General features: G+C 41.0%; 3 protein-coding genes across 3 annotated transcripts; 2 read left to right on the forward strand and 1 right to left on the reverse strand.

Moving 5' to 3' along the window:
* Positions 1 to 513: 513 nt before the first annotated feature.
* Positions 514 to 3,397, forward strand: LOC107175565 (uncharacterized). Its single transcript, XM_052434103.1, has 7 exons — positions 514 to 696; positions 1,690 to 1,776; positions 1,876 to 1,983; positions 2,087 to 2,276; positions 2,517 to 2,650; positions 2,735 to 2,905; positions 2,987 to 3,397. Exons 1-7 carry the CDS (start codon positions 514 to 516, stop codon positions 3,395 to 3,397), a joined length of 1,284 nt encoding a protein of 427 aa, XP_052290063.1.
* Positions 3,398 to 14,253: 10,856 nt separating this feature from the next.
* Positions 14,254 to 15,516, forward strand: LOC107175564 (uncharacterized). Its single transcript, XM_052434104.1, has 2 exons — positions 14,254 to 14,357; positions 14,400 to 15,516. Exons 1-2 carry the CDS (start codon positions 14,254 to 14,256, stop codon positions 15,514 to 15,516), a joined length of 1,221 nt encoding a protein of 406 aa, XP_052290064.1.
* Positions 15,517 to 19,934: 4,418 nt separating this feature from the next.
* On the reverse strand, positions 19,935 to 21,855 carry LOC107175559 (uncharacterized). Its single transcript, XM_052434105.1, has 3 exons — positions 21,019 to 21,855; positions 20,421 to 20,888; positions 19,935 to 20,180 (listed from the first exon to the last, which is right to left on the reverse strand). Exons 1-3 carry the CDS (start codon positions 21,853 to 21,855, stop codon positions 19,935 to 19,937), a joined length of 1,551 nt encoding a protein of 516 aa, XP_052290065.1.
* Positions 21,856 to 22,683: the final 828 nt, after the last annotated feature.

Below are 22,683 nucleotides of genomic sequence, written 5' to 3' on the forward strand. Positions count from 1 at the left end.
CATCCTTAAAATTATCCAAATTTTTTAATATAACCCGGCTGATTCCATAATCACCCTTATTAGTAAAAACATATTTTCATCGTTTTCTTCTCTCTCATTAAACTGTGTAGTCTTTAGATCAAATTATCAAATATACATGGACAAGAGCTCTCCCACTCTTTTCTTCTTGTTTTTAAAATAAATTTATGAATTTCCTTAAAATAAATTAAACATAGTATCTCTTCAAATAATATATATATATATATATATATATAGTGCTTATTAAAAACAAAAACTTAAAATACTCATTGAGTCCTATTAGTCACCGTTCAACACCAAGCCGTCAAAAATTTTGCCGCGCACACTTAACGAACTAACAGTAACTGTCTAGAGAGAGAAAACAAAGCTGCTTATAGTGAGAGAATCAAAGCATTATCGGAATGTATCATTCAATTTCTTTATTTTCTTTTCTTTGCATTTATTTTCTTTGCCAACAAACAAGAACTTGGAATCTTTTTTACTTCTCCTTTGAAAATGAATCCCCAATATACACGGCCTGAATACACACGAGAAGCTTATGAGAAGTACTACAATATGGAACCGGATTGGATGGCTGCCGAGGGCTATGCAGAGAGCAAAGAAGCACTTCTTAGAAAAGTAGCCATGCGTGTGATCCTCCATGTAGGTGCTTCTGCTTCTTGCTTCTTGCTTCTTGTGGTTTTGTTTTGATTGCTGAGTAAACAAAGTAAAAAGATAAGAGAAAAGAAAATCAAAGGGCTTTGAACTTTTGTTTTTCATTGGAAAGTACCTTCTTGATCGGCTGCTTTATTGTTAATCTTCTGGGTTCTGTTTTGTGTTTTCAAGAATTGAACATTATCAGACTTTCTGGATTATGTTTGGTTGCTCGGAAAATAATAAAAAGAAATGAAAGAAAGTGAGGCTGAAAGTTCTTGTTTTCTGTAATTTATCTTGAATTGAATTACACACACCCCTGTTTACCTATTGAGAAAATTAAAGAAAGAAAAGGTAATGAGAAAGGATTGACTAATAAAATAGAATTGTTGATATTCTTTTTTATCATTTGCAAAGAAGATGAGATTCATTAATTGCTAACGGATTCACAAACAAGCTTCTGTTCATCCTCCAGACACACTACACTGCAAAGACTTTGGCATAGAAATCTCTAGATATTTGCTCTGATTTTTGAGTTTTAGTTTTGGTTCCTTCTTTGCTTGCCACTAAGTTCACTATAGTTTTAGCGATTGATTCAACCATTATTGGAGTCAAATTCCATGATCTCTGCACCATCATCATATCTCAAACTTTGGCCTCAATGAGTCTTGACATTGAACCATTCTTTAGGCTTCCAGGATTGCTTCATCTCTTCCCAAAATTTCACGGCGTGCTTCACGCTACTACAGAAACTGAAAAATGTTTCTGGAACTTTATAATGACCACTGCCAACTCAAGTTTTGTTTTTGTAATCACTGCAGCAGCTTCTCAGAATAGACCAAAGACATCCCTAACCTTGCCGTGCCCTCGCTGCTCATAATTCCATAAGTTGCTAAAGCATTATAAATCAAGAGAAAAGCATATCAATGTCTATTTCTGTGACATGCTTACAAAGTTATTTATTTAAATTATAGGATATAATATGCATTCTATTAATCAAATTTTAAGCTTTAGTGGTATAACTTTTGTTTGATGCAGAGCTCAAAATGTGACAAATTGGATGCATACATACCATATATTGCCATGAACACATTTGATCGTTTCATTTCAAGGCATCAACTCCCGGTATTACAAATTATTTATGTATTAAGAATTTTTAAGTTATACAAAGTTAGACTTTCACAGGTAACTAATCTTATTCATGAATGTAACTTATTTATTCAGATTGTGCTAGGAAAAGTACGAGATGATTTAGATCTTACTGCCCATTGCTGCCTAATGATGGCTTGGAAGTTTACAGACATCTTCAGCTTCTCACTCGAAGAGTTTGTGGTAAGTTATTACATGCGATGTATTTTATTTATTTATTTATTTTTGTCTGTTAATTGATCGAAGCACTTTCTCTAATTTGTCTGATCTGCATATCTTTTAAAAGAAAAAAAGGAAATTGAGCAGAGACAACATAGACAGGGTGTACCTTGAGATTATGATGACAGAAACATGGCATATTCTTGCTGTACCTATTACTCCTATATCCTTTGTGGGGTTCTTTGCGGCAAAGATTCCAGTGGGAAGAGGCGTCAAACGCAGATCCATTAACGAGATCATAATCCAGACACAAGGCGGTAAGATAGCTTTCAGTGGAGAATTTTTACTGACTCCAGTCATGTGGATTGAAATTTAATTGGACTGTACTGAGTCTGATTCAATCCAATTGTGTAGACTAAGCATATGAAATCATATGATAAAATCTGTAAGAATGATCGATGTCTGTTATCTTTGATGCGAATGGATTTATTTTGATTTTGGGTTCTCTACTTTGTCCATTATGTCTGATATATCAATTTTCCTAATTTTTATCACAGACATCAATTTTACAAGATTCAGGCCTTCAGTAATTGCAGCATCAGCTATTCTTGTGGGTGGCAGACTTCTGTTTGATAACCTATTATATAAGATAAACAAGATGATTCTGTTAGCTAGCAGCTGCGTGAACAAGGTAAAAAAAGTCGGAACACATCCATTAAAACTGTTATACGAATGAGCCCTTGTTTGATGAGTTCTGGTATATATGTTGTTTCAGGAGGAGCTAGAAGCTTGCTTGACAAAGACTTATGAAATGTGCATAGGTAAGAAAATTCTGCTGGAAAGAAATGAGGGGCGAGAATTGAAAGTAGGAGCTGGAGAGACATCAAGCTCAAGCTCACATAGACCTGGCAAGGAGCCAAAGCAGGCAGGGGAATATGTGAAACAGGTAACAAGTCAAGACACAACCATAAATAGTATCATTTGAATGAGACCCTGATTGATGAGTCTGATACATTTGTTGTTTTAGGACGAGGTAGGAGCTTGCTTGACAAAGACTAATCTACTGGAAAGAAATGAGGGGCGAGAATTGAAAGTAGGAGCTGGAGAGGCATCAAGCTCAAGCTCAATCTCACGTAGACCAGGTAAGGAGCCAATGCTCGAAAAGATTAAGGAAGAACCAGAAATCGATAATGAGAAGTCAATGCTTGAAGAAATAAAGGAAGAACCGAAATCCAATATTGCGAAGTTAACGCTGGAAGATACTATCATCCCGGAGACGAACTTTGAACTAAAGTGGATGCTCTGGAGTTCTGATGACCCAAAGGAATGGACCATTGATTCCCCAGTTTTCCGAGCCCCAACTCCTGCTCCAGAATATAATGGCCACTGGGGTGAAGACAGATGCTGTTTTAACCTTTGCCCCTTGCAGTGGAGGTGAAATGGGTTACTGGCTGATGAGAGGGAACTCTTAAAGCAACATTAATTTCCTCTTTCAGATACTATATATTTTTTTCCACTTATCTTTTGCATTCTGGTTACCATTTACATTTCAGTTTGACTGTGGATGTTGACTGAAATTGAGGTCAATGTTTGACTGTGAATGGTTCAGTTTTGTTTTCATGTCAATATGTTGTTAATATCTCTCTTGGCTCTTATGTTCCCCTCAGGATTTATAATAGAACGGGGGACTTAATGGGAGCAAAGTTGGCTTTCCCCTAAAGTAGATCAAAACATGAACTTTTCCAAATGCTATAATCCTATTGGCCACTGAGTAACTGCATAAAATATAAGTAACCTGAGAGATGTCACCTCCAAGCCGCCAAAAAATTTTCCCGCTCAATCTTAACAAACTAACTAAAAATAACGGTCTAGAGAGAGAAAACAAACAAAGCTGCATATAGAGAGGTAACCAAACCAAATTATCAGCCTATATAACTGAATCTTATTCAACTCCTACATTTTCCTTTCTTTGCATTTATTTTCTCTGCAAACAAACAAGTTCTTAATTTTTTTTTTCTCTTTGAAAATGAACTTCCATCATGATTACCCACTGCCTGCATACAAAGAAGAACAATTTGAGAAGTATTTCAATGTGGAAACAGAGTGGATGGCTGATGAGGGTTATGCAGAGAGCAAAGAAGTGACTCTGAGAAAAGTAGCTATGCATGTGATCCTCCGAGTGAGTGCTTCTAAATTCTTTTTATTTTTTTTTTCCGAGAAAATTAAGGAGAAAGAAATGAAAATGAATGGCACATTGGGAATAGAGAATCTGAAGTTAGACCATGTATTTTCATTTGATTGCTGAGAAATCAGAGTATAGAAAACTAAAAGGCTTTGAATCTTGTGCTCCTTGAAAGGTACTTTCTTGATCATCTGCTGTCCTGTCAATAATCTGGGCTCTGATTTTTGTATTGAATACACTTCTGTTCCCTGTTTGGTTCTGTGACTATCTGTATTATTTCAGTCTGCCTTTTGGGTTCTTTTGGATTCCTTTCCTGTTCAGGTGATTGTGTTTGGTTGATGGGAAAATGGAGGGGAAAGAATGAATGAAAATGGAAGTTCTTGTTTGTTGCATTTTCTCATGAATTGAACTTGCATGCCCCTGTTTGCGTAGTGAGAAAAATAAAATAAAATAAAGGATTGAAAGAACTGACTAGTTTCTTGTTCCTTCAATTTATTGCAAAAATAGTGACGAGGTAACTTATTAATTAGTGAAAGAATTGTTGATAGGAAAGTTTATATAAATCAAGATTAAAAAAAAAGAAAAGAATTTCTGCGACATGTAAAGTTTACTTCAAATGTTAGATGTTTAATGAAACTTGTCATCTGTAATCAATTTCTGAAATTTACTGATACAAAATCTGTTCATGCAGAACTCAAAATCTGATAAACTGGATGCATTCATACCATATCTTGCCATGAACATCTTTGATCGCTTCATTTCAAGGCATCAACTCCCGGTATTACAACATGCAAACCCGAAAATTTGGAACTATACATTCTAGATTTTCAGATATAAAACTGTGTTCATTACTTTGTTATATTTCAATCAGACTGTGCTTGACCACGTGAGAGATGATATAGTTCTTGCTGCCAATTCTTGCCTCACTCTGGCTTGGAAGATGAGAGACAATTCCTTTTCAGTTCCTGAGTTTCTGGTAGAATTTTAAATTCTGTAGAGTACTCTTTGTCTTTTGATAGATTAAAGTTATTTCTCTGAATTTTCTCTGGTCCACAAATGTGTTAATTGAAAGGGAAAATGGAATCTGGATAAGGATCTCATGCTAAAGATGGAGCTTCAGATTCTCAGGGGACTTAAATGGCAAATGCGTGCTGTAACTCCTATATGCCTTGTGAGATTCTTTGTTGAAATGATCCCAATTGGCAAAGGCATCGAACGTAGAACCCTCAATGAGATCATAATTCAAACGCAAGACAGTAAGATAGCTTACATTTTAGAGTCTAAGTCGATATATTCCGTTGTTCTGATCATACGAATAGGGTTTGTACTGATCAATTTCCTGATTTTTGTTACAGACATCAGTTTTACAAGATTTAGGCCTTCAGTGATTGCAGCATCAGCTGTTCTCACGGCTTGCAGGCTTCTGTATGATGACATATATGAGGAGAACAAGAAGATTCTTTTATCTAGAAAATATGTGGAGGAGGTAAAAGTCATAAAAGAATGCATTATTGACTGAGCCCTTGTTTCTTCAGGAGGTCAAAGTTATTTGATGAGTTTTGATTTGTGTATTGTTTCAGGAGGATCTAGAAACCTGCTTAGATGAGACTTATGAAAAGTGTATTGAAAAGAAAATTCTACTGTTAAGAGATGTGTGGTTTGTGGAGAAGCCAAAACTGGAAATAGGAGCTGCAGAGATAGCTAAGGCTGGAGAAACATCAAGCTCGGGTTCACACAGATCTGGTAAGGAGCCAATTCAAGAACAGAATCAGGATGAGGCAGAAGGTGATATTGACCAAGAAATGAATTTTGAGCTCAAGTGGATGATGTGGAGTTCCGATGACCCTGAAGACTTGACCATCAATTCCCCAGATTTCCGTACCCTGCCTCCTGCTCCAGATGATCCAAATGATGGGACGGTTGAGGCCAGAAATTATTTTGACCTTTGTGCGCCATGCAAGAGCTGCATTATACTGTAGGGTGGTCACCAGTTACAGCATTTGACTCTGAGGAAGAAGGGACTCATCAGTATAGGATTACTGTATTCAGAATTCAGAAACTCCATTGGCTTCCGATTTTCATTTTGATTGGTAGTGTTTACTAGTTGGCGAAGGATGCATATGGTTTTGAAAAATACTCCGGTGAAATTGACATTGGTTGACTCTTCAAATCTTTATGAGAATATATTGATTTACTTGAAGCTGAAGTTGATTGAATTTGGCCCCAAATAATCTCAGGATGTGAAATTCTTTGAAATTTGATTGAAATTGAAATTGGTTGAATCTGCATGGCTTTCTAAAATTTGATTCCACCAGACTAGCATGCTGTTATTGACTACTCATAGCTTCTACTATGAACTATTGAATTTGTCATTTGTTTCTACTGAATAGCAGGAGTTACCAATTAGTAAACATCGCGTAGAATACATATTGCTGATTGAATGACAATTAACATTATATTATTACATTTTAGTAGGGTGTTCAGAATCCAATCCGATCCGCTCAATCCGCCTTATCCGTGAAAATCCGATCTGTGGATCTGTGGATTGGATATGGATTGAAAATTTAAAAATCCGCAGTCGATGGATTAGATATGGATTTACTTCTGTAAATCCGTAAAAATCCGTGAATCCGCAAAAAAAAAATTATTTATTTAGTTAAAAAATTATTATAAATTTAATTAAAGAATATTAAAAATGTGATATTACATAATTACATAAGCACTATAACATATCTTAGCCATTACCCAATATTAATATTAAATAAAAAATAATGAAATAATCAAATATACAAATATAACTTGTAAAAATTATAAAACAAAATAAAAGTAAAGTCACACGCACTAGCAAAAGCAAAGTAACATAATGCCAAGTTACCAACAATTTGCAAAGTCGCCCAAAAGCAAAATAACATAACGTCAAGTCACCAACAATTTGCAAACAAAAAACCCTAAGCTTCTCCGCTGTCACACGCACTAGCAACACTCAATACTGGTTCGATACACTCTTGACACCAATTTGAAGGACGTCCGCAGCGTGATTCCAGTGAGAGCAAGCCATCTTCTTTCCTGAGTCCATCGAGCCACTTCACAATCACTGGTTCCAGCCAAACAATTGCACTATCACAACCTTCAAGATCGCCACCCGTACTTCTCCTGGTTCCCATCGTTGACGGCTCCATAATCACCACTTTTCGACAAGTGCAATAGCCCTAGTGAAGGATCAGATTGTGTTTGGTTTCAGAAACATCGTCGTTTCAATTAATTGTGGCTTTATTTGAACAATTAATTTAAGTGTTATATTAATATATTATTGTAACTTTATTTGAATAATTAATCTTAGTGTGTTATATTTTGAAACTTTAAACGTATTATTGTAGGTTTATTTGAACAATTAATCTCGATGTGCTATATTTTGAAACTTTGAATGTATTATTTTAGTTTTATTTAAACAATTAATTTGTTTAAATTTTATTCAATTTTAAATTTAATTGGTAGTAAAATTATTTTTATATTAGATTTTTTTTTATTTCATTAGTTCATGGATTGGGGAGAACTAAAATTTTTTAATTCAGAAACTAATGCGCAAAATGGTGGATTGTATATGGATTAAGTGAAATCCACATCCGATCCGCAGACATATGGATTGGATATGGATTGAGTCAAATTCGCATCCGATCTGCAGATGTATGAATTGGATTTGGATTAAGTTTAATCAATCCGTGGATTGGATTGGATTGAAAAATTATAATCTGTAAAATTATGGATCGGATATGGATTGATGTCTAATCCGTAAAATCCGATCCGCGAACACTCCTACATTTTAGGATGAGAAGAAGACAGCAAACTTGGCAGGGCCAATATTGATCCTTTCGTGCAAGTTCTTTTTGAACTTAGGTTATAATCTGTGGTTGGTTAAATGTTAGATTTAACTTCGCATATATGAACTATATAGACATCTTTGAACAGTTTTTTATTAGCCTCCTATAGAGCATTTGATAGATGATATTAGCCTAAAATGATACTTCAAGGTAAGACTTATTTACATGCTTTGGTAAGTTGTGTTTATATGAAAAATATCCGAAAACATACATCTTTTGGAAATTTTAAGGAAATTGCATTAAGATTTTTAAGAAAATATTTTCTTTATTATTATTCAAAAAATATATTATTTTTGGTCCCAAATGGTTTTCTTTTATAAGACCAAGATCAAAGATAATTTCACATTTACATGAAAATACTTTCGGCATTAGCATTAGAATTCAGAAACGTTTTTATTTAGATAAAAATATATTAAAACGCTTGAAGTGATATTATAAAATTATTTTATATCTACTTTTTTTTTTCCAACAAGGGTCTTTAAAACAAATACTTTACCATTATAGGTCACAGATAACCACATTGAAATAAATAACCTGAGGGAAATTACTACTAAGACCCCAGAAATTTTTCCCGCTTAATCTTAACGAACAAAGGAATATAACTGTCTAGAGAGAAAAATAAAGAAAGCTGCACAAAGAGAGAGAATCAAAGCAAGTCATAAAACCGAGCCTTAACTGAATCTTTCATTCAATTCCTGTAATTTCCTTTCTTTTTTTTCTTTTCTCTTAAGTTTCTTTTTTTCTCTTGAAAATGAACAACAACAATGAAGATATTCCAGAGCCTGTATGCGAACAAAAACCTTCTAAGTTCTTTGGAATCGAAATGCATTGGATGCCTGCCGAGGGCTATGCAGAAAGCAACAAAGAGAGTCTCAGAAAAATTGCTATGCATCAGATCCTCCAAGTAAGTGCTTCTGGAATTCTTGCCTCTTGGTTTCTTGTTTGGCTTTCAAGAAAGCAAAAGGGTGGAAAAGATTTCAAAATGAATGTGTCATTTGGAAGAAAATTTCAGAATGAATGTTTAATTTCGTCTGATTGCTGACAAATCAGAGTAAAAGAAAAGAATAGAAATTTATTGAAGAGTTTGGATTTTGTGTTCCTTGGAAAGTACTTTCTTGCAGCCTTGGGTTATGTGCTTCTTTTGAATCCCTTTCTTGTTCTTGTAAATTATGTTTAGTTGTGCTTTCATGTAGATCTCAAAATCTAATAATCTGGATGCAATGATACCATATGCTGCCATGAACATATTTGATCGCTTCATTTCAAGAAATGAAGTCCCGGTATATAACGATCTCTAAACTTGTAATTTTGAGCTATACAGATGTTAGATTTGCATAGATATATAATTGTGTTCGTTAATTTGAAATTCTTTAACCAGAGAATGCTAGGAGGAATGAGAGAGGATATTGTTCTTGCTGCCGATGCTTGTCTGACTATCTCTTGGAGTGTGAAAAGCACTTCCTTCTCATATGATGAGTTTCTGGTAAAATCATAATATCTATTCGACTCTTTCTTTGTTGATACATTGAAGTTCTTTCTCTAATTTGTCTGGTCTACAAATATGTTGATTAAAAGGAAGCAGATAATCATGAGTACAAGGACACTGATGCGCGTGTAGTAAGGAAGGTCCAATTAGTGGCGATGGAACAAAAGATTGACGTGGGAGTTGATTGGAGAATGAGAGTTGCAACCCCTATTTCTTTCGTGGAATTCTTTGTTGGAATCATCCCAATTGGAAGAGGCATCAAACGCAGAACCCTCAATGAGATCGTAATCCAAACACAAGGCGGTAATATAGCTTGCAATACACAAGTTGATTCTACATTTTTTTTTGTATTGACATTACAAATGGGAGTCTATATTGTATTGATCGGGATCCCAACATTTTGCCGCAGACATCAGTTTTACAAGGTTCCTGCCTACAGTGATTGCAGCTTCAGCCGTTTTCACGGCTTGCAGAGTTCTGTTTAATGACCAATATTACAGGGAAAAAGAAAACATGATTCGTAGGGTTACCAAATATGTGGATGAGGTACCAAGTCAAAACAAATCCACTTATTGCATCAGCACTGGTTTCTTCACCCTGTGAGTTGCAAAACTACTCGATAAGTGTTGGTTTCTGTGGTGTTTCAGGAGGATCTTGAAGCTTGCTTAGAAGACACTTGTAAAATGTGCATTGAAAAGCAAATTATGCTGGAGAGAGATTTGGAGTCCGCCGACTGGAAAAAATTGGAAGAAGAGATAAACCGTCGTCTAGAAACATCAAGCTCATCTAGCTCATTTAACTCAATTTCAAACAGAGATGAAGAGGATGACCCACAAGGCAAAATCGACCCAGATATGAATTTTGAACTCAAGTGGATGATGTTAAGTTCTGAAGACCCTGAAGAGCGGACCATTAATTTCCCAGATATCCGAACCCTGGCTACTGATCTAGACGATCCAAGTGATGATAACAGGGCTGGAGCCACAACTTTTAGAGAACTACGTAACACCATAATTGCACCATTCAGGAGCTGCAGTATACTGTAGGGTTACCAGCAATAAGCATTTGAGACAGAGAAACAGGGAACATTTCAGAAAAGGGATTTTATTTTTCATTTTGATTAGCTTTTGATATGCTGGCTAAGGCTGTATCTGCATGTTGGCTCAGGTGCATACAGACTTCAAGATACCCTTTGGTGAAGTGATGTTGATTGAACCTTCAAACCCTTTTATGAATATATTGATTTCATTTGAAGTTGAAGTTGATTGAAGTTACCTATGTTGGTGTTGACTGTTGAATAACAAAACTGCTTATTGTATCCCCAGAATTTGAGATTCTGCGAAATTTTGTTTTTGCCTTTTGAACAAAAAAAAAAGAAGCAAAAACCTTGGTAGGATATGAGAGTTAATTAGCATCCAAACAAACCTTATAACTGAGGTGTTAAATTCCTATTAGTCTTCATACGGTCTGTCGTATGTATTTTTAGTGCGACTTGTCGGTTGTATCTGTAATACGACTTGTAGGTTGTATCTGTAATACGACTTGTAGGTTGTATCTGTAATACGACTTGTAGGTTGTAATACAACAGAATCCTCTGAAGTTTTGGGTTATGAAGAGCCCTTATAATATCAACATTGGCTTCCCCTGGTACAAGATGAGTGCAGATGCAACAATAAACACTAGCTTTCACATCCCTACACACTAGCTACACATCCCTTTTCTAACGATGTGAAGTTTGCAGAAGCTTTAGCAATTTATAAAGGTCCAAAATGGCCAACAAAAGTGGAGCTTCTTCCTTTTAATAATTGAATATGGTGCCCGTACATGTTAGATTTTCATAAATAATTGTGTTCATTAATTACAGTTCATGCTGTGGATTCTTGCCTGACTCTGGCTAGCTAGGCGTGTGAGAGACAATCCCTTGTCTGCTTGTCATATAATGAGTTTTTGGTTAATAATCATTCTTTGTTGGAATGATCCCAATTGGATAAGGCATCAAACTTAGAGCCCTCAATGAGATTATAATCCAAGCACAAGGCGGTAAGATAGCTTGCAGTACTGAAGTTGATCCTAAATTTTTCGTTTGTTTTGAATATATAAAAGGGAATTTATACTGATAAAGTTCCTGACTTTTTGCCACAGACATCAGTTCTACAAGGTGCCTGCCAACAGTGATTGCGGCGCCGACTCTCTTCACAGCTTGCAGATATCTGTATAATGGCCTATATGAAAGGAAAAAGCTGATTCTTGTGGCCAGAAAATATGTGGAAAATGTAACAAGTTATTACATATCCACTGATTTGAGTCATAGAAATTAGTTGATGTGTTTTGATCTATATGTTGTTTCAGGACGATCTAGAGGCGTACTTACAAGAGACTTACAAATTTTGCTGCGGACAAATTGGAGCTACCGAGGTAACTGAAGCTGGAGAAACATCATACCCAAATTTCAGAGAGCTGAAAAGGAGACAATGCAAGACCCTAAAGAATGGACAATTCATCCCACAGATTTCCCACCCCCTATTCCTGATCTAGATGATCCAAATGATGATATTGTTATGTTGTAATTGCACCATTCAGGAGTTGCATTAGACTGTAGTTACAATAACAAGCATTCAACTCAGAGAAAGATGGACCACCAAGGGGTTACTGTATTTCAGATACTACGTTGGTTTTAGTTTTTAATTTTGTCTAGTGTGTACATGTTGGCTTTGGGTGTATACAGTTTTCAGGAATACCCTTTGGTGATGATAATTGTTAAGTAAATAAAAGCACCAGGTCGGCCATGCCATTATTTCCACACCGGCGTGGATCACCTCAGCCAGATGGTACGAGCAGAACACGGGGACAGACAAGAACCGACCAGAGATGAGTACCGACCAGAAGTATATACCGAGCCAATACTCATCCCCCAAAAAAAGCGGGAACACGATCCCACAGAATCGCGGTAGTTGCACTTTTCTCAGAACCATTGAAGGAAACGCGAGATCCCACGTTTGCCCGCAATGTAGCAGTTAAAATCCCATGATGGGCTACCACCACCTAAAAAAGGAGGGATAAAGGGTAAACGGAAACGTGGGACGAGCGGCGGCTATAAAAGAGGAAGAAATCGATGAAGAAGGAGATAGAAAAACTGAGAGAAGGGAAAACTCTGACAAATTGTATCCAGATACTTTTTCAATATCGAGAGTGAGCCAATTCTAAGCAATTATTTAGATCTTAATTGCACCGTTTTCCTGTAGACCTTGTGCTAACTTAGGCATCGGAGGGTTTACGCCGGCAAAACCACCGGCGTCTCTGATCCATTTTTGTGAACGTAGGCTTAGTGAGAAAAAGAGGGATAATTCCAACGTCAGTGGCTGGAGTAGTCGCCGAAGCAAGAAAGAATTAATATCTTCATTATCGATAACGTGAACGTTGGTGTAAAAATCTGGTCGGGCAAAGGCGAGCAGATTTCAGCATCAACATTTTGGCGCTGTCTGTGGGGAGCTGGTTAAAAAGCTACCATCGAATTAGTAGTTACCGGAGAAACAGCGAACGATTAGACATGGATGTGCCAAAGAATGACGCTTTGAGGGAGGATAACGAAGCCGGGGGTCATCACTCTTCGGGAAATTGCAAATGAAGCCCGGGAGAGGATGATGCAAGATCGATTGGAGCGGATGGAGAAACAAATGGAGACTCTCGCGACCATACTGTATGAGTTGAGGGATGAGCGGAGAAGGGATTGTGAGACCCCCGTGGGGAGAGATGATGCTGAAGCAGAACCCAGCCTCCGGAGGCGTAAAATCGAGGAAATCCCTCGGCCGGCGAACCAACCTAATGGGGTGCATCCCCACAGAAGCGCTGGTCGGGTTCCAGGAGAACGAGTAGATGAAGGGAGAGACCGACCTCGCCCCGGACGGGTACTGGAAGCTGATGGCCGAGGGGCCAGTGTTGATGAAGGAGAGTTCAGACAGCAGTTACAGAATGCTGAGCAGGAGCGAGATCAGATAGCTGCGCGTGATCCTGACCGTGCTGTAGAATTGGAGGGAGAGGTATGCAGATTAGCGCAAGTAATAGAGGAGATACAAGGTAAGAGGAAACCCCCGAGCTGGAGGATAATGCTAGATGAAGAATCTCCAATATCAACTGAAATCATGGGTAATGTAATCCCAAGAGATTTCCGCTTCCCCGACCTCAAATACTCCGGGCGAAGTGATCCGCTGGTGCATATTGAACATTTCAACGACATGACGGGTGTTCAGGGGTTAACACCAGCTCAGAGGTATAGGGTGTTCCCGTTGACACTAGAGGGACGAGCCCGAGAATGGTACCGCAAGCTGTTACGAGGAAGTATCAGAGGGTACGAGCAGATGTGCCAAAAGTTGGCCGAACGGTTCCGAGGAGCGGTGGCCCCAGAGGATGATATGATGGAACTAATGGGGATGAAGCAGGAGGAACAAGAACCCCTTCGAGATTTTGTAAAGCGATACCACCGAGTCGTGCTTGATTTGGGAGCTTTCAATCACCCGCAGGCGTTGAGGGGATTAAAGGAGGGTGTGAGGATAAGCCGGCTATGGTATAACCTAAGAAGCCCCCTGGTGCAGAATTATTCAGCAGGGTATGAACAGGTAAAGAGAGACATTGAAATCGAAGAAGAAAAATCGGCAAAGATAAAGAATGAATAGCTAGAGGAGCTGAGACGAAAGGAAAGGAGAACCCCTAGTGGAAGCGGGTCGGGGAAGCGAACTGGGGAGTCCTCAATGATGGGTGCAGTATCAGCTCGGTCTCGCCCTTATCCTATGGCTCAGAGATCGCAGCAGGTCCAACACAATCGGGCTCAGCCCCCGCGCCCCCCATTCCTGGAGCGGCAATGAGAATTCCGACAGTTGGCTAACCATCCTTATCACAGCGCTCCTAGAGCACTACATACAGCCAACTCCAGAACGGGGCAATCAGGTCAGCTACCTTCAATATCCGTTCGGGATGATATTCATGATAGCCGAACAGTCCAGCTGATTGACCAGAACCCAGCGTACAGACAATACACCCTGCTAAAAGTCCTTCTGGAGGAGTTGTATGAGAGAATCGAGGGGCGAGGCCTGTTGTACCCTCCAGCCCCTATAACAAAACCTGCTCACCGACGGGATAAGAGCAGATTCTGTAAATTTCATGACACTCACGGTCACACCATCAGCCAATGTCGTGACTTAAAGATTCAAGTAGAGGATTTGGTGAGAAACCGTTATCTGAATGAGTATGTAGATGGGATGTCCCCCGTCATTGAATCACAGTACACGCGGGATGAAGGAGGTGAGAGGGGCTTGGAACGTGAACAGCCAACTATCCGCGTGATAGCAGGAGGGCCAATCTTGGCTGGGGATTCGAACAGGGCACGGAAGAACTGTGGGAGATACGCCCTGACTAGTAAAGAAGTGCTTTTCAATTTGCCAGCAACCAAGAAGGCAAAAGTGCAGCAAATTCCCATTATGTGGACAGATGACGATGAAGAGGGTATCTTATATACTCATGAGGATGCATTGGTGATTAAGGCAATGGTGGTTGGTACAGAATTGCGACGAATACTAGTAGACACGGGCAGCTCGGTTGACATCTTGTTTAAGTCGGCTCTAAATGATATGGGGATTGCAGACTTAAAATTAGAGCGGACAAATACATCTTTAAAGGGATTTGGAGGGGGACGGCTAACTCTTATAGGGATCATCGAACTCCCAATTACTGTGGGGATAAAGCCATTTGAAAGAACGATGATGCTAGACTTTGTCGTGGTAGAGGAAAGAAGCCCTTACCAGATGATACTGGGGAGACCATTTATGAGGATATGTCAATGCGTTGTATCCACGCATTACTTGGTACTGAAGTACAGAGTAAATGGGGAGGTTGGTGTAGTAAAATGCGACCAGAGGATGGCAAGGAGCTGTTATGCTACAGCAGCCAAGGAGACACTACAGGTTACTTCTCTAGATAACCGAGGAGATTCTAAAAAGGGTCGCCAAGAGCCTGTTTAGAAGCTAGAAGAGATTTTGGTAAGCAAAAACAACCCGAGCAAAGTGGTTAGGATCGGATCAGGTTTGGTCTGGGCAATAAAAGGCGAGCTGGTGAAGTGCCTACAGTCTCATGCAGATATATTCGTCTGGTCTCACGAAGACATGCCAGGAATTGATCGTGGGGTAGCTTGCCATAAATTGGCAATCAAGAAGGGGGTGAGGCCGGTGAGGCAGAATAGGAGATGTTTTAACCAAGAAAGGTACGAGGCCATAAACGCCGAGGTGGAGTATCTGTTAAAAGCAGGATTTATAAGGGAGGCCAAATACCCGGAGTGGATTTCCAATGTAGTACTGGTAAAGAAGGCCAACGGGAAATGGAGAATGTGTGTGGATTTCACAGACCTTAATAAGGCATGCCCGAAGGACAGTTTTCCCCTACCAAAGTAGATCAATTGGTGGACTCAACAGCGGGTTACAGTCTGCTCAGCTTCATGGATGCCTTTTCGGGATACAACCAGATACTTATAGACGAGCAGGATGAGGAGAACACCACCTTTATAACTAACATGGGTTTGTTTTGCTACAGGGTGATTCCTTTCGGCCTGAAAAATGCAGGAGCTGCCTATCAAAGGTTGATGAACAAGATCTTCAAGCCCTTGATCGGTCATACTATGGAGGTATATGTGGACGATATGATCACAAAGTCCAAAGAACCGAGGGATCACGTGAAACACTTGGAAGAAACCTTTGAATTACTGAAAAAGTATGAAATGAAGCTAAACCCGGAGAAATGTGCATTTGGGGTCAGCTCGGGTAAATTTTTGGGATTCCTGGTGAGCCACCGAGGGATTGAGGCCAACCCAGAAAAAATACGGACGGTTACAGAAATGAGGTCCCCACGGACAGTTAAGGAGGTGCAGAGCCTTACAGGGAAGTTGGTAACATTGAACCGATTCATCTCGCGGGCCACAGATAAATGTCACTCTTTCTTTCAAACCATAAAGAAAGGGAGAAAGATGGAGTGGACATCAGAGTGCGATGAAGCATTTGGGCAGCTGAAGGAATATCTGACCCGCGCCCCATTACTATCAACTCCGAGAGAGGGTGACCAGCTGTTTCTGTACTTGGCAATCTCTAAATGGGCTACCAGCTCAGTTTTAGTCAGGGAAGAAGAAAGAAAGCAACACCCGGTATACTACACAAGCAAGGCCCTGGTAGACGCAGAAACCAGATATCCATTGTTGGAGAGATGGGCACTGGCTCTAATAACGACAGCACGAAAACTCCGACCATATTTTCAGGCCCACCAGATTATTGTGATGACTGACCACCCCCTTCGGTAAACACTTCAAAAACCAAATGCATCTGGTCGATTAGTAAAGTGGTCCGTGGAGCTAAGAAAATTTGACCTATCCTACAGGCCCCGATAAGCAATCAAAGCCCAAGCTCTGGCAGAATTTATGGTAGATCGAGCTGAGCCAGGGGAAGAAATTCGGAAGGAGCAACCGATAGAGAATGAGAAACCAGAGGGGGTGTGGCTGGTAATGGTTGACGGATAATGTAGTGAGCAAGGGTCCGGAGCAGGAGTTGTAATACGAAGCCCAGAAGGAACCGAAATAACGTATGCAGTGAAGTTTGAATTTCAGCTCACAAACAACCAAGCTGAATATGAAGCATTTATCACCGGGCTCGGACTTGCACACGCTTTAAGAGCAGAGAGGGTAGAAATTCGAGCGGACTCCCAATTAGTATGTAATCAGCTCAATGATCAGTTCCAAGCAAGGGGAGAGAAGATGGGTCTTTATTTGAAGAAGGCAAAGTAGATGGTTGGGCTTTTCCAAGAGGTGGAGGTAAAGCAGATATCCCGAAATGAGAATTACCGAGCGGATATGTTGGCTAGGATGGCTGCAATTGCAGATCCGAAATTACCTAAGTCGGTTCCACTAGAGGTAAGGACCTCACCAAATATAGGGGAAGAGGTAGAGGTGATGAGAGTAAGCACTGGAGAATCATGGATGGACCCGATTCGCGCATATGTCCGGGATGGAGTCTTACCAAAGGACAAAAGGCAAGCAAGGAAATTAAAATGCCGAGCAGCGAGGTACACGCTACTAGATGGAGTGTTGTACCACCGAGGGTTCACTTTGCCCCTTTTGAGATGTTTGGATGATGAGGAGGCAGATTATGTACTGAGAGAGATTCATGAAGGAATATGCGGCAATCACTCGGGAGTAAGAACTTTAGCCTTTAAGGCACTTCAGCAAGGATACTTCTGGCCAACCATGCACCAGGATGCGAAAATGATGGCAAAGAACTGTAAAACCTGCCAAAGCTTCTCTGAGATTCCTGCACAACCCCCAGAAAAGCTGACCACTATGACATCCTCGTGGCATTTCGCTCAATGGGGAATCGACTTGATTGGTCTGTTACCTAAGGGCCGAGGAGCAGCGACACATGCAATTGTGGCAATAGACTACTTCACCAAGTGGGTAAAAGTGGGAGTCCTCAGCCAAATCACGGAGAGAAAGACAATGAATTTTATTTGGAAGAATATCATCTGCAGATACGAGATCCCCTATGCTATTATTACAGACAATGAGAGGCAATTTGATAACAGCAACTTCAGGGAATTTTGCCAAAATTTGCGGGTGGATCTGAAGTTCTGCACCCCCGCACACCCCCAAGCAAACGGACAAGTGGAAGCAGCCAATAAAGTAATAAAGAAGCTCCTGAAAACTAGATTGGGAGAGAAGAATGGAGCTTGGGTTGACGAACTACCAGGAGTATTATGGGCCTACCGGACAACTTACAAAACCGCCACAGGGGAAACCCCGTTCGCTTTAGCTTTTGGTCATGAGGCGGCAATCCCAGCAGAAATTGGAGTGGGGACACATCGAACGGAATATTTCACTGAGAAGCAAAATGACGAGCAGATCTGCTTAAGCCTGGACCTGCTTGAGGAGAAAAGGGAAGGGGCCTCGCAGAAAGTGGCCCAGTGTCAGCGAAGGATCATGCGTTATTACAACAAGAACGTACGCGTGAGGCAGTTCCAAGCAGGAGATTGTGTACTTAGGAAGGTGAACCAAAACACCAGGGATCCTAACCATGGCGCTCTTGGCCCGAAATGGGAAGGCCCGTACAGGGTGATACGAGCTACTGGACCAGGAGCTTATAAGTTAGCGTACCAAGATGGACGAGACGTGAAGAGGTCATGGAACGCCGAGCACTTAAAGAAGTATTTCCAGTAAGCGAAGTGCTCTACTAAATCCTCATTTTAATAAGTTATTTTTGTTAATTGTATGATGGCTTGATGCACATGCATATATTCTGTATTTTTGTAATACATTCAAATTTCAAATAAAAATGAATTCAGCATGAAATCCCCCTGCTAGCAAGACCAACGAAAATTTTACTAAGGCAAGTAAGTGTCTGCTTCTGCTCGGTCAACGAAAGACCAGCAGCTAATTCTATGAAAATTTTACTAAGGCAAGTAAGTGACTGCTTCTGCTCGGTCAACGAAAGACCAGCAGCTAATTCTACAAAAATTTTGCTAAGGCAAGAAAGTGCCTGTTTCTGCTCGGTCAACGAAAGACCAGCAGCTAATTCTACGAAAATTTTACTAAGGCAAGTAAGTGCCTGTTTCTGCTCGGTCAACGAAAGACCAGCAGCTAATTCTACGAAAATTTTACTAAGGCAAGTAAGTGACTGCTTCTGCTCGGTCAACGAAAGACCAGCAGCTAATTCTACGAAAATTTTGCTAAGGCAAGTAAGTGCCTGCTTCTGCTCGGTCAACGAAAGACCGGCAGCTAATTCTATGAATATTTTACTAAGGCAAGTAAGTGCATGTTTCTGCTCGGTCAACGAAAGACCAGCAGCTAATTCTAAATTTCACTAAGGCAAGTAAGTGTTTGTTTCTGCTCGGTTAACGAAAGACCAGCAACTAATTCTAAATTTCACTAAGGCAAGTAAGTGCCTGCTTCTGCTCGTTCAACGAAAGACCAGCAGCTAATTTTACAAAAGTTTTACTAAGGCAAGTAAATGCCTACTCCTGCTCGGTTCAGTAAGGTACCAGCAGGCAAAATCTGATAAGTTGTCCAATCATTTTGCAGAAACAATCTATGAGCAAAAACCAGACAAGAAAACCAATAAGAACATCTAAAAATTCATAAATGCTCAATTATTTACAAAACAAATGCAAATCTAGAGTTGATACAAAAATAGACTTAAAGATTAGGAGAGTCAGCGGCTCCAGCAGCTGAAGGATCAACAACCTCGGAAGGTAAAGGGTCAGCAATCTCAGGAGGTGGGAGATCAGCAATACCGGGAGGAGGAAGCACGGACCCTTGACCCACTTCGAAAGCACATCCCCCAGCTTCCCCCTCATGCACCATATCCAAAGGAGCCTCCACCTAATCCTGCTTACCCTGCTCCTTATCTCCCTAGCCAGCCTCAGCCATGTACCTCTCCACTCCAGCCTCTAGCTTCCTCATGTCCAGTTTGGGATATTCTTCCTTAAGCACGGACATAATGCACTTGTAGCTGAAAGCAACCCCAGAGTTGTACTCGGCATCCAGCCGATCATCCACGTCAGCGGATTTGCCTTTCGCCTCCGCCAGCTGCTCACTCAGGGATCTGATTTCTCCCTCAAGGGCGGTCCTCAAAGTATCTCTTTCACTTTGGGTAGCCTGAAGATCAGACTTCAGGTCACCCAACTCGCCCTCAAGTTTGGAGGAAGTGGACTCAGCAATTGCAACTTTCTCCTCTAGCTCCGTAACTTACTTATTCAGCTCGGCCAGCTTCTCATTCGTGCGATCAGCAGACTCAACTCTCTTCTTCAAGTCCTAATTGTCAGCTTGAAACTTCCTCTCATGGCGCGTGATCCTGTTCTTATAACAAGAGACTATGGTAGCCAACTTGAAGGAAACCTGTTGGACGGAACTAGCCAACTCACTGAGATTCATACTCTCAATGTCCTGGACCATTTTCGGTTCCACTGACTTCCCATAGTCCCTTTGATACGGGGTCAAGTAGTCACCCTGATCACTAGCCGAAAGAGGAGAGGATCGGTCCCCAGAACGAGTGCTGACCTCAGAACTCTTGTCCGCAGTTTTCTCCCCGCCGCTCTTGCGAGGAGGATGAGGAGGCAGAGCAGGGACATGAGCCTTGGAAGGACCGACGTTGGTTTTCTTTGCAGGAGGAGGAGGAGGGTTGCTGGAGCTGCTTGGGGCCCGACCACGCTTTCTGGACAGAGCGCTAAGAATCTTGTTATCCATTCCGACTGCTATGTCCACTAGACCCGAACCGACCAGGTTTGTTGGTGACAGGAGATCTTGGCAGGTTGACGCGTTCACCAGAGCAGTTTCCACCTGAAGCAAAGGTCGGTCTTCAAGTTCCTTAATCAAACCCCACGATTTTGAAAGAACAAACAAGGTTAAAGAACCCAATAAATGACAAGTCGAGAAAAAGTATAGACAAAAAATGGACGACCTGGGGTGACAAAATGTGTTGGAAGGTAAATATTACCACCCAACGAATGAGCTGCTGGACACCAACTTCCCCAGCAAAGAAGAATTTGTTCTTCCAATTGTATGATGAGGGGAAGCCGGTGATTGGTTTCCTCTTCGCAGAGCTCGACATGAAATAGTACCAGCCTACTTCCCTCGGGCTACTCCTCAGCTGGTATAGATGCTTCACTTCAACAAGGGAGGGCTCCTCTGATCCGCACCTCTCCCATAGCACAAATATAGCTGAGAAAACCCTCCACCCGTTGGGATGTAGCTGACCTGGGGCCAGGTGCATACCACCCAGGATCTTAGCAAAATAACGTTGAAGGGGCAGCCGAGCTCCTAATTTGAAGCTCTCCAGGTGCATCGTCACGTACCTCCGCGGAGGCCGACTAAGAACATCACCTTTCCCATGAACTACCAGGAGTACCTCCTCAGGAATGTTGTAAAGGTTCCTAAGCTTGAACAGATCAGTTTGGGTGGTGGCACAAGCTATGTAGTCAATAGGATACGAGTCCGCCTCTACCCTATGACCGAGGTTCCTTCTCTGAGGGGGTACGCTCGGCCCAGAACTGCTCCCCTCACCATCATCAACTCCTTCAGGGACCCCAACCCCATCAAAGCTGTTGTTCTCACTAGAGCCCGACGCATGTCCACCTCTATTCCCTACAAGCTCTACTTCGAGGGAGGGAGAAACAACTAAGGGGCGTGGGTACTCAAGGATATCCCTACCATGGGAGGGGCCTACGCTACTAGAGGGACGTAAAAATTCAATGGGTATTGACAAATTAAGGTCTGAGTCCCCTGTTTCCTCGTCACTCTCTTCGATAATCAACTTCCTTTTCTGATTCGACATATCGGAATCCCAAAAGAAAACAAAGCAGACTCGAGTATACGGATACAAAAGGGGTGACACAGAACCCAATCAACAACAACTAGAGAAGAAGTAAAAAACAATACCTGGATTGAACTGGCACTGATAGCGCGGCCGTGACAAGAAAAAAACTAGCAAGTGGATACTCCGGACACGAGAAGTATGAGTAAAGTTCAAAGAGGGGGTTGGTTAACGACGGAGAGATGAACAGCAAAACGTGATGATTTAAGTCTAGGGATTTGAAACGAAAAGGGGGAAATGAAAGCATTTAAGTGATAGAGATGCCAGCTAATTCACCGAATATCGAGGACAGATAGCCCGTCGTTTCAAATTTCAAATACGAAGAGTCTGGAGATGCCACGTCACTAACCGTTACCAGAGACCAGGCTAGATGCAAGCCTATATATGCAATGGACATGCTCAGTTAGGCCCATGCTCAGGTCGGAATCTCCCCAGAAGAAACATGGTACCTCAGATCCGTCCCGGTAAAACAGAAGACTAGATGAGAAGCTCCCCGGGTTGGTAAGATTTGATTATCAGTTTCTATTCTCAACTCATTTCACTCGCAAGACCAGAAACTGGGGGACTGGTGTTAAGTAAATAAAAGCACCAGGTCGGCCATGCCACTATTTCCACACCGGCGTGGATCACCTTAGCCAGATGGTACGAGCAGAACACGGGGACAGACAAGAACCGACCAGAAGTATACACCGAGCCAATACTCATCCCCCAAAAAAAGCGGAACACGATCCCACAGAATCGTGGTAGTTGCGCTTTTCCCAGAACCGTTGAAGGAGACGCGAGATCCCA

Source organism: Citrus sinensis, chromosome 9 (assembly GCF_022201045.2).
Source record: "Citrus sinensis cultivar Valencia sweet orange chromosome 9, DVS_A1.0, whole genome shotgun sequence".
NCBI lineage: Eukaryota > Viridiplantae > Streptophyta > Magnoliopsida > Sapindales > Rutaceae > Citrus > Citrus sinensis.

What these genes read in the sequence shown, in the direction of transcription:
- LOC107175565 (XM_052434103.1), top strand. Translation starts at nt 514, where the DNA reads ATGAATCCCCAATATACACGGCCTGAATACACACGAGAAGCTTATGAG. An exon ending in TTTCAAGGCATCAACTCCCG is followed by an intron (nt 1,777 to 1,875) that starts GTATTACAAATT and finishes TTATTTATTCAG; the next exon opens with ATTGTGCTAGGAAAAGTACG. An exon ending in CAGGGGAATATGTGAAACAG is followed by an intron (nt 2,906 to 2,986) that starts GTAACAAGTCAA and finishes TTGTTGTTTTAG; the next exon opens with GACGAGGTAGGAGCTTGCTT.
- LOC107175564 (XM_052434104.1), top strand. Translation starts at nt 14,254, where the DNA reads ATGGGTGCAGTATCAGCTCGGTCTCGCCCTTATCCTATGGCTCAGAGA. An exon ending in CGCCCCCCATTCCTGGAGCG is followed by an intron (nt 14,358 to 14,399) that starts GCAATGAGAATT and finishes TCCTTATCACAG; the next exon opens with CGCTCCTAGAGCACTACATA.
- LOC107175559 (XM_052434105.1), bottom strand. Translation starts at nt 21,855, where the DNA reads ATGTCGAATCAGAAAAGGAAGTTGATTATCGAAGAGAGTGACGAGGAA. An exon ending in AGCAGCTCATTCGTTGGGTG is followed by an intron (nt 20,889 to 21,018) that starts GTAATATTTACC and finishes GGTTTGATTAAG; the next exon opens with GAACTTGAAGACCGACCTTT. An exon ending in TGGCTAGTTCCGTCCAACAG is followed by an intron (nt 20,181 to 20,420) that starts GTTTCCTTCAAG and finishes TCTGATCTTCAG; the next exon opens with GCTACCCAAAGTGAAAGAGA.